At 38.7% G+C, this 12,159-nt stretch overlaps 1 protein-coding gene and 1 non-coding gene across 7 annotated transcripts in view; both read right to left on the minus strand.

Moving 5' to 3' along the window:
* CPED1 (cadherin-like and PC-esterase domain containing 1) overlaps positions 1 to 12,159 on the minus strand; it is a 141,375-nt gene that overhangs the window by 97,683 nt on the left and 31,533 nt on the right. For all 6 annotated transcript variants that reach the window (XM_025154021.3, XM_040649711.2, XM_416005.7 and 3 more), the window contains exons 4-5: positions 11,527 to 11,633; positions 9,660 to 9,735 (exon numbers count right to left, since the gene is read on the minus strand). In XM_025154021.3, coding sequence (XP_025009789.2) covers positions 9,660 to 9,735; positions 11,527 to 11,633 — 183 coding nt within the window. The remainder of the gene's footprint in view (positions 1 to 9,659; positions 9,736 to 11,526; positions 11,634 to 12,159) is intronic.
* Positions 7,705 to 7,768, minus strand: MIR1645 (microRNA 1645). Its single transcript, NR_035136.1, has one exon. It is a non-coding gene; the product is annotated as a microRNA 1645 (primary transcript).

The raw sequence follows: 12,159 nt of genomic DNA on the forward strand, positions 1-12,159 counted from the left end.
ATGCAAATCTCACAGCCTGTGCCTCCAGTCAGCAAGACAGAGGTCTACTGACCACAAGCAGTAAAAAAGGAACACAAAATCCAGTCAAATCCAACTACACCTTGCCAATACTGCAGAAGAGAGAGAGACATATGGTTCTACTGAGACAGCTACAGCCTGCAGCTGAAAGTGGGTACGACTGTGGTATGAGACCAGGCTTCCTATAAAATACTCAGATTAAGCCATAGCTTTGTGTAACAAAATTAACAGAACTGTGAAAGGACAGTCTCTCACCAAATTATCTGACAACCAAGTTTTGCCGAAGAAATACATTTTTTCAGCAATTTATTTAGTTAAAATGACTGTGATGCTGAGAGGCCATCATTTTTGATATGTAGTTTTTTTTCTTAAAAGAAAGACAGTATTTCATTGAAAATAAGAACAGGGCAGCAGAGAAGGGCTGTTCAGATTGTTACTTGTTCAGTTTGCTCAAGAGAAAAGAGAGAGTACCTATCCCTTTTTAAAATATCATTTTAATTGTGTTGCTAAGGAAACTAGTAACCAGTATAGTATTAACTCACAAAGTAGAGTTCAAAAATAACGAGATGAGGTTCTTACTTTACCCTGTTTAAATTTATCCCTTTAAAATCAGAATTTTAGCTGTTAGCGGGAATTGTCAAATTACTTCGACATTAATTTATTTTTTACTACCCAGTGAAGCTTTTACTGTAGCAGTTCATAATAAAAATGGATAAAGACAGATGAAACAAGTGTCCTAAAATTATCATAACTACTGGGGAGAAGCTCCTTAGTTTTGCCATAAGTCACTGTAAAATGCCTTGACATTAGACAAAAAAATGGAAACCTTCCATTTCTCAAAGAAGAGAACATTAAGGAAATTCAGGACACAGGTTATTATTGAGATCTAAAAAGTAGGCAATGGTCCTAAATTATTCCTCATTCTGCAGACCATCCTGTTCGTATGGTACCAGAAGCATATCTATTGGGTTTCTGTTAGCACCCACCTGGGAGGAAGCTCATTACAAAGGGGCTGGAAGAAGAAGAAAGGGAAATGAGAATCTCATGAGGCACTTGCTCCTTGAGATGACAGATGATAGTACACCACCAGGCAGAGCTAATGAGGGAGTGACAGCTCCTTAATTTGGAATATCTACTAGTAACCAATGAATATCATTATCCTAATAATAAAGAGTCATTAGTAGCAGTGAACACTCAGATGCATCAGTTCTCATAGCAACTCTTGTTACTCTTGTTACTGCTAAGAAGCAGTAATAGTGTTTGTTGGAGTTGTGAATTTGTTAATCAACATTATCATCAATGAAAATTAGCCTGCAATGCCTTTACTGTTTCTGGTAATTGACACATTTTTCCATCTTGAAATCACTCTACAAGCTGCTGTTAATTAACCAGTCCTTTCAAAGATTGTAAATAACCAACATTTTAAACAACAACATTTTATAGTAGACATGAGAGAGGCTCAGCAGTTGAGGTGTATCAGCCAGCTTGGGAAACCAAGTTAGAAATTACTTGAGTTCCCACATTGTAGTCTCCTGTACAGATTACTTTTCCTTTTTCAGATTACATTTTCCTTTCCTAAAAGCACAGACTTTTAAGATCAAAAGAAGAAGAAAAAAAGACACAGACTAGAAAAGCATATTTTTCCTTTTCAAGTAGCAGTACCTAAAAGGCTATGCAATCTACTTTTTTTTTGTAAGAGAAGCTGTTGGCTTTGCCAAAAGTACATTTTGCTGCTGCCATTTCCAATGCTCTAATATAAAGCAAAGGACTTAAAACCAGACACCTACTTTCACTTTGGAAAAAAAAAAGAATCACTGAAATTCTGGCCTTGAAGTAGGCTTTTATCCTGATATCTCTGAAATGGTCCCACTGAAGACACTGCCAAACAGCACCACTTAACAAATCCCAACCTTAAAATCTCTTCTCGGTCTGCCCAGGGTGTTTCTGTCCATTTCAGTGGGTAAGGAAGTCACTACAAATTCTTAGCTGAATTCACACATTAGCCCTCTAACCACAGCAATGGGTAAAACATAGATCTGAGTTGGAGAACAGCTGGGCAGCATATGTGATCAAGAGGTATAAGAACCACCAAAGCAAGTCAACACCTCTAGATCAAAAAAATTAAGTGCCCTTTGGTTACATGAACTGGTGGTAGATTTTGTTCTGTCTCCTGCAATCTCTCAAAGTACCAGAGAAAACAGATCAGATGACAGTGACAGCAACTACGCTGGTATCTAATGAGGCCTTTCAAACAATTTACACAGCTAAGATTTCTTGCTCCCTCTCCCCATTTCCGGCTCCCAAGTTATTCACTTGTCTTTGGCTCAGATTTCTGGAGTGTAACATGAGATTCAGCCCATGTGCAATAAAGAATAGCTGATTTAAGAGTTACAGCATGTGGCTGAGCAAAAGGTTTACCAAACGCTAAAAGCAATTTTGGACAAATTAAGACCTCCTGGCACCCAACCAGGTCATTGTTTACGTGGCTGTGGCCATGTGTACAGATGGCAGATGGAATGTGTAGGTCAGTCTGGACATGTGGTGATCTGCAAACGTAATGGATCCAACAGCAGAAGATACCATTGGCTGACCTACATGTTCTCTGTTTGAACTAAGTGACCATCCCTTAATTGGAAGAAAAAGGAAGCAGGATGAACAAGAATATGTCCTGTTCATCATCTTTTCTTTTATATAATCCTTTCAAATTACAAGAAGGGTTATGATATGGTTTTGTTTGTTAAATTTTTTAGTTTGCTCAAGATCAGTGAGGCTATATTTTATACATCCCGAAAAAAAGAAGAAAAAAAATAGCAAAAATCAATGTCTCTGTGGGAAGAAAAGGTCGTTTTGTTTCTAACGTGCCCATCAACTGTCAGATCTTTTTGAAACATTTCAAGAGCAACTGAGTGACCTTGAAAGCCCATGGTTGTGTAATGAAGCGCAAGGCTATAGATGGGATGAAGCACGTAGAAAGTGCTGTGCTTTGTTCTGAGAACATCGTATAATTCATTTATTTCATATAGGACATTGTAAGCTCAGCACATTAATATTTGCAGAGTCCTCATCCAATTGCTTTTCTTTTAAGCAGGAAAAATCTCACTTCAGAACACAAAAGGACATTAATCCTGGAAGTATATGGATGACTTTCCATCTGAAATCTCTGAACACCTTCCTCAGTTTTCATAATGGCAATGTGTTTCTAACAGGATCTTAAATTTTCTGACAAAGGAAAAAAAAGAAATAATGATAGTCACCTCCTGTCAGTTCTCAGCAGTTTTTGATACAGCACAATATTCAGAAAGAACCTACATTTCTGCTTGCTTCCCAGCTTTGCTCTCTGACATGACTTCTCAGTGAGTTAGAATGACTTCATATTGCTTTCTGTGCTGGGATCATCCATCTGTCTGACTGGTGTAGGCTGCTGGAGATCAAAGAGGACAAACTGCATTGCTAGAAACTTACACAAACTTACAAATTTACAGCTGGGCTCTTTTCCAAGCTTTGTAGGTTGCTAAGGTGTGTTAAACAGCTGCAAAGACTGCTTTGCATCAGGAGATGCTTAAAAAGCATTCAGTCTTAGGCAGACTCCTGAACACATCTACAGGTAGGGCATTTTAATCAAAGCCCCCAACATAGTTCTTTTTGCTCAGCCATGTGTAGCAACCTGCTCTAATCTGTGTAACCATGAAAGCAATGACCATTAAAAGTGCATTTTCTTATTTCATTTTTCAGTGCTGATTTCAGAGAACTCATGATTTTAGAACTACTGTTTTTACATGACTTGAGGTCATTGCAGGCTTGTCACAGAAAGCAGATCAATTCCATTTAATTGCCTTCTGTTATCCATTTGACCTATCTGATGAAAAGACTCTGAAACAAAGATAAGTACTTTCCTAGGGCTTACACATTATGCCTTGAGGTTGTTAAAGAAAGTGAGCCTTTAACACTCAGAGATTTACAACCTGTGCACTTCGAAAGGAGTGCCTCTGAAACTCACAGCAGGCGCTGAACACTTGAAGGAAGCTAGGAGTAGTCCTGGCCCCAGTGAATTGCTGGCAAAATCTTTATTGTCTTCATAGAAATGTGATTTCTTGCTTGACACTTAACACCCTTGTGGTGACTTTGATGTGTTATAAGCTTCATTTGAGATGGACACATTTCTGTAGGTTCAGTATCTCACTCACTACCGACTATCCTGCTGGCCTTGAAACTTCAAATTATTAGTAATTTCTGGAAATTTAAGCAATGGCTATCTAAAATGCATTTACAGTAGGAAAAAAAAAAGTATAAGAAAGCAGATCTTGATGGAAAGGAAATGTACACTCTGGGTTGAAATGCACTGAAATGTGTGCTAAAAGCACCTGTGAAGTTTCAGTTATAAAGAAAACCAAATGATAAAAAAACATTGCAAAATACCTGTTGTTTATTTTTGCCTCTAAAAACATCAGCAAACACAGCTTCAGTTCAGATTAATCATTTACTGTGTTCTTTGCTTCTCTGTTTGGACAGAGTATACATAAAATACATTTGCTTCTTCATTTCTAATGCACCCTCGCAGTTAAAAGATAAGGATTTTTCAATATTTTCCTATGTGCACCCCTCATTCCAGAACATAAGTTTACAGGTAAGTTGTAAAACTGTAAAAAGTATCTCAGTGAATGTGTTGGCCGATTGGAATGTAATTAGGGCTATGATTCTGGTAACACAATAGAAGATATACGATTGCAGGCTAAGTGGAGCTTTCTGGACCCAAAAGCAAGCACCCAAAGGGGTGACAGCTAGCTGCAGCAGCTGGAAGCAGAGCACCAAAGGCTCACTGCAGCTGGACAGCATTTTTTACCAGCTCCTGAGGGCCCCAGGACAGTGGCAGGAAGAGGAAAGCTGCTCTTGCCTTCTATCTCATTAATTATATCAGATGGCAACATCATCCAAGACAAAGTGTAGAAAATAAAAGCAAGTATACAGCCCTGCCAATGTGTGTTGCTAGATGTTGGATAATGACAGGGACAGCAATAAAGGACTGTGATGGGTTTTAAGGCTGTCTTCTCCTGTTGCTTTCTCCACTCATCTTATCTTCAGAGCCAGAATTACCCAGGAACACTAGGGACAAGCAGGGCTGATTGGCCAGGCAGGGGGGGTAAGAAGCTGAAGGTGGCTGGCTCCTCAGTGAGCACCAGGCAGTAAACATGTCACATAGTAAAAGCACAGTCACACAGCTGGACTGTCTTGGCTCTCCCTCCCACCCAATTTCATTAGGGTCATGTCTATCCGCAAATCTTCTGTGTGATTAAAAATGTTGGCCAGCCCTGCAGGTGATCAAGGGAGCATGCAGGGCTCACAGGCACTCATAAAATCTCTGCACTAGTGACACTAATAAAAAGAAACCCGGAAGGGAGGCATGCAGAAAAAGTATTACTTCAAAAAGAATCAGTGGTCTGGAAGGGTAGAGAAAAGAGTTATGCATGGCACAGAATGGGTCCTGGATGAGGTGAAGCAAGACGTGCTTATGTGGAAAGACAGACTAGTCTGACTCACTAGGGAAACAAAAAAACGTTCCCACTGCTTTGTAGGCAAAACCTATCAAAGACAGTATTTGTTGTGCTTACATCAAGATATCTTAGCTGTAACCTAAACTGAGGGTGGGCCATTGGGTTTCTGTTCACACTGTGGATCTCAGTCCTTCCCATCTCTCAGTAGTTCCAGGAGGCATCCAATCCCAGTCCCAACGACACTTGAGGTGAGGCACAGAGTCTGAACAACTGAAATCCTTCAATAGCCTCAAACCTCAGAGGTTTGAGGTATTTGCAGGAAGATTTTACTCATAGATCTCTGAAACAGATGCATCTTTTTCTGACCTAAGAAATAAATGCCAGGAGAACTTCCTTGGTCATTCAGTAGCCACGCCAGAACTTCCTCATGGCCCCAGTCCTGTATAATAAGTAGACATCAGCTATGTGACTAAAAACTGAGCCAAGTGCACTTTTATAAGCAGTAATGAAACCAATCTTCTCAGTCACTTCTGTGTTGAATTTTAGGATCCATTACCATTACCATGCCACATCAAGAAATCACTGCCACATGTCCATCATTTGGCAACTGCTTTCATCTTCTTCCTTCTCTTTTTTCAATCCTATTTAGCCATAAACATCCCAGTTTCTCCTCTAAATTATTCTTCCTTTGACCTGACTTCCCTGTGTCCATATTTTTTTTTCTCATATGCTTAGAATACATATGAATTTTCAGACTGATGAAAAGATTTTCCATTAAAGAGAAGAAGGAAAGAAAAAGTACTGACCTGATATTTTCTGTAATTCTTTTCCTCTACAGCAGCCAAGCTGACTTATGGAAATTTGTGGAGGTTCATACTCTCTTAAACACAAAGTCTAGCAGCTTAAGAGTTACACAGTAAATAAAAAAAAAAAAAATAGTCCAGGAATATCATCAGATAGAATAACATATTTGGAACAATAGCCTTTACTCCAGTGCCCACTCCTTATCAATATCAATGCTGTCATACTCATAGTACATTCAGTAATCCTTTCCTCTCTTCCTTGCTGTCCCATATTCTTTTCTATGACTCAGTGTGTCTTTAATGAGATCACTTAATTCTTAGAGCAAAAACTTTGTATTTTCACTTTTACAGGAAATTGATTGATTGACTCCTTGGGGAGCTAACTAAAGGACACACAGTAACAACAAACCAATGATCCTCTTCAACAGGAATTGCAGAGAAGTCCTGCTGATTCAAACACACAAGAATGAAAATAAGTAACTGATTTGAAAGGAAACAAACCCTGATGTGGAGGAAATATTGACAAAAGCTGTTCTGTCCCCAAATAATTTTAGAATTGAGGATTAAACAAATCTTACTAATTGGCAGCTTTGCTGTTGTTGGGAAGAAAAGTGTTGCAGAAGATGCCAACAAAAAGAATACCACACAAATGGAAGAGAATGGGTAGTATCTGGTTCTACATAGATATTTACTTTATTTTTTGCCTTTTTGCCCTCTTAACTGAAATCAAATGATTTAGCTTTCTGGTTCTAAATTCACTGTCTGTAGGCAAAACTAGAGTAGTAAGTTAGATAAAATAAGTTAGATATCATACCTACATTTATACCAAACAGGATTTGTCTCTGAATTAAGACTCTTGCACCTTGAGATCTGTTCTATTCAAAGATGAATCACTCTCTGCCAGAGTCTATATTCCTATTTCTGTCCATGGATATCAGTGCAGACTATACAGTCAGTGCAAAGCTATTTAGCTAATCCTAAATTACGCTGGAACTAAATATTCTCTTGTAAAGTGCTGACTCTAAACTTTACTTCTGTTAATTTGGGGGGATTAGATACCAAGTGTTAGATTTAGTTGTCCAAACACAGATACATATTGCCACCTAGGATTCCATAGGACACCCACCCGAGCCTCCAGCTGTTGGTCCAGAAAGACACAGGTTCTGTGCCAAGTCTGCCCATCCTACTGGGTGTCCTGGATCCCCTCCCCATGGTATCTCAAGTGGTGTGACACTTGCAGTGAAATAGTTACCTCAGCCCCTAGACCACCTGCTGATTTGGAGACACCTAGATTTAAGAGATGACTTACTTTCTACTTTAAAACACTGCAATTAATTTTGGTTCAACTTTTTTTAAAACCAATAACTAAGAGATGAGGAGCAAGCCTTTTTCCGTCTGACAGTACTTCAGCAGATGACCAGAATAAGCCTCTGCTACTGAGTGAGAAGGACTGTCAGAAGCTGCTGCTGAGCACACAAGCCTACCTTCATTTCAAAGGCACTTCAGCATCGCTTAGATTTCTCTTTGCCAGGAAAGAACTAGCAGCACACGCATGGAATAAAATGCTTACACATTGCCCTTCCCTAAAGAGGAGAGAACACCAAACAGTCTAACATACCACTTGCACACAGTGGCTTGTACCACAGTTTATGGACAGCAGTGAAAATGTGCATATTTTAAAGGGAAAGCTCTCTGTGGTGAGTGCCTCTCCTGTCTGTGGTTTTGTGGCAGCAAAATAACAAAACTTCTGCAAGTGACGTTTCCCCAAATAGTAACCAGTGTTTTTTAAAAGCAGTCTGTTACAATATAATTATCTCCTTTCAAATTTGTGGAAATCTTCTCAGGTTTGTCTAAAACCGGCACCATATCAGTATTTTTTATATATACTTTCTCATTCGCATTCCAGTGCAAGAGACCCAAGGCAGTATGCATCACTGAAGACATCTTTAAAACTCACTCGTTGTAATACGACTTCACTATAATGAATTCTTGTGGGGTCTGGATAGATATTCATTATACTGCATGTTCCTTATGATCAGTTTTGACAATTCACTACATCAGAAAATTAGCAAATGTCTGATTTAAAGGGACGCTTAGTATACAGTTCTTTAAGGAGAACTCTTCACATAGGTTTTAAATATTGATCAACCTTTCAATGAAAAAGTAAAAAAAATAAAACTGAAATATATGTTGTTAGATTAGGAACTATCTACCTTAACTCTAGCCAAGCATCCAAAAGTCAGACATTTAATCTAGTCTGCTTGTCTAGGCTCCATTTACAGTCAGTGGTGAGAGGTAATTGGTGATACATGCCCCCGGGGTGTAATTTAACCAACCTACTTCAAGGATAGAGTTTAAGATAAAATGGAGTGGTCTTTGAAGGTGCCTCTCTCTCTCCACTGACTTAAGGGGAAAAGTAGAATAATGGAGCAGAAGGCACCTAATATCTAAATGGTTCAGTGACGTGTGGTGAATCTTTACACTAAGTATAATATATATAAAAGGAGAAAAACGCAAGGCAAGGCAAGGCAAGGCAAGGCAATCAAACCTACAAATCTCATGTATGTCTCTGACAAACAAGGATAAATACTAATGGGATAAATGTGGTGTTGGTTGTAGCTAGATTAAAAAACAAACAAATTGAAAAAAATCTTTCAAATAAAGTTTATGTAGTGAAGTTTGATCATATATCCAAAATAGCATCGATGCTGGATATTCAGTGATCTAACTGAGACCAGAATGTGCCCGTCCGAAATTTAAATAGACTTAATATGGTGCACAACAGCTTTGTCAGTTTCTATTTGAAGCTGAATTTCACCCATAGTAAATTAGAATTCCCTGGCAACTGTCCCATAACCTCTACACATTTCTGGCCGATGCTCCTGATATACAAAGGCTTTTTATCAGTAAACTATGTCTGGACTGCAACCAAACTCCAACTCCCACTCTCTCTCCATGCCACAACATTTTTATAAAGCTGGAGAAACATACCATGTTGAATCCAGGGCTTTGAAGTCTAAACACCAACGCACCATATTAACATAGAATAGTCCAAAAATAAGCTACTTATAGCAAATTATTCCTGCAGTACTCAGAGGCCAAACAATGCAATGTTTTTACCTGAAAAGATACTGCACAACTACAGCCTGTATTTAAGTGCTCACAGAAACTGATCATCATTCTTGTACCATTTTCATTGATTTTATTCTTACATTTTTTATTTTTTTCTATGCATTACTGACTAAAAATACAAAGGAATTATAAGCATAATGGTCTCATTTCAGAGACTTCCTATGATGACTACTAAATGATCTTCACCATATACACATATTAGAGGAAATTAAGTTACCTGAAAAGGCCTTTGTTATCTGGCACAATCCCTCTTTACTGCAAAGGAAATACTGAATTTCTGGAAGTAGGTTTACCTGTAAATGAAAGGAGAAGCTTTAATTATTTCATTCAGGAAACAGCTTCCTTTTTTTTTTCTCTTTTTGCTTGATCCCTCAATGGCATTCTGTATAATTTATCAGGAACACTTCATACATGAAACTCCCATTAGTGTTACAGTTTGGCCATCTCCGCAAAATGGGATAATGAACATAAAGCATGGGCTCTTCCTCCACGGCCATAAAACAATAACATTTCAGACTTATGCCTCTTATGCCATTGCTGAGCTGTCACCCCTTCCTTGCCTCCCTCTGTAGCTTATGCAACTTCTCTGTATTTTGCTGGTTATCAGTCTCTGCCTTTCAGTGCACAGAAACCTCTTATGCCTCTAGAATTTCTGCGTTTGGGTGCTGGGGTAAGCTAATGTAACAAAGGCACATCCAGTCTCTGCAGCAAGAAACTGTGTTTCGCTGTCATATGGACATGTCAGCAGCAAGCAGTGTTAGTCCAAAATTTAACGTTATCCAGAAATACAGGCCATCTGGTTTAAGTCTCTGCTGTGCTGCAGACTTCCTTATGGAACTTAGACAATTCCTTTGATCACCTTATACCTCAGTTATCCATGTGCAAAACTTCTGGGCATTGCAGAGTGTTGCGAGGATTGTTACATACGGATCAGATACAGTAGTATTGCACTGAAGGGGTAAAAAACACTGGAGAAGCCTGAGAGGTTTTATGATTTGAGATCTGAGATCATAGCATCTGTATTTCTAGCAAACTGGAACTGCTATAAAAATTACATTTTGGATACAGTGAGATTGGGCGTCCTGTCTTCAGCGGACACACAGAAGTGTTCTCAGAACGTACTTAATACCCAAAATAAATGCTTTTCAAAAGTAGCTCTATTTCTCCCAGTCTCTCAGATCAGAGTCTCGCCACTACTATCTGTGCTATTTTACTTGAATCATAAGACAAAATGCATCTACAATTTGGTCACCATTTTTCAAACAATATCCTCAGTTTGTCACTTATATATTTCACCAATAGGCCAGGCATTCACTTATCTAGTCAATCTAAACTATACCCACAATATGGTCAAGTTAAAATGAACAAACAAGCAAGCAGACAAACAAGCAAATAAATTAATCTTATCATTATGCGTTGCACTATGAGTAAGCAGACTGCTGTGTCAGAGCAAAGAAGTCCCATCAAGGCTTTGGAGGGTGGCACTGGTTCAGCTCGCACATTGTAGGTCACGCTGTCACACTTTGGAGAGGTGCCTGAATTATGTTTACAAGTAGTAATTGTGTTAGATAAAACTCAGGAGTGACACAAACTGTGAAGCCTAAACTAGTCCAGCTTTATCTCCCGCTTGTTTAATTATACTAAAATATTGCCCACATTTGCTAATTGTTTCTCCTCATTCCTAAATTTTATTTTTCCAGTGGAGTACTTCTTTAAGTTTCCTCTGACTTCTGTAGATGCTTTTGCTGCCAGACCCTCATGTTGAGGTGGCCAAAAATGCAGAAGTTCAAAACAAAAAGAGCAAAACTTGACACTAAACAGCTTTAATTCTGTTTATATTGAAATCCCTACATCCAAAATAACATGTTACGTCCAAATGGGAAATTGCTTTTGATCTCTGGATGAGATATAAAATGAAATGCTGATACGTGACAAGTATTTTTCAGTAGACAGGAAACTTGAAAAATTGTTTTATATCAGTCCTATCATTCTGCTGCGGTGTAAAAGGGGTATCAGATACATTTCTTCTTGTGAGTGGGTGCTGAAAAACCCTAATTCCCTCAAAGAATAACATAATCTCATACCTTCTGGAATAACTCCAGTTGATGCAAGTCATCTCTCTGAATGCAGCTCGTATCATCATCTCTTGTGGAAGATAAGCAGATCAGAAGATCCCAAGGGCTTATGCTACCTATTGAGAATGAAAAGAACCATACTGAGAAAGAAAACATCATGCAATTCCTACTTAACTAAAGTACTTGGAGCAGAATCCTGAGGAAGAGCAAACCGTTGGAGTGCTGAGTCCATGAACAGCTACATGTGGCAGAGGGGAAAACGACATTTAACTACCAAGCTTTGGATTCACATTTAGGTATTTCACAGCTGGCACTTCCAGTTATATGTGAGACAGTTCACAATGCCTACTGATGTCCAGTCCCCTGGTGTCTGACCTGAGCTGGCATAAATCATCTGTTTAGCAATCAGAAATTAAGAAGTTCAATAACGCGGTGTTGCTTTGATCTTTTTTCTGAACTCCTCAGCATGCACATTTATAACACATATGCATAATGTGTGTTATGATCTTCTGTGGTCTTTCACTACTGGGAGAAAAATTTTACAGTAAATTTTACTGGTCGTGCTATTGTAAATCGCAGGAATTCCCAGTTGGAATTTTGGTGTGGCAACTTCCTAAATATTGGATAAAAGATTGTTAAGAA

This window comes from Gallus gallus, chromosome 1, assembly GCF_016699485.2.
Source record: "Gallus gallus isolate bGalGal1 chromosome 1, bGalGal1.mat.broiler.GRCg7b, whole genome shotgun sequence".
Classification (NCBI taxonomy): domain Eukaryota; kingdom Metazoa; phylum Chordata; class Aves; order Galliformes; family Phasianidae; genus Gallus; species Gallus gallus.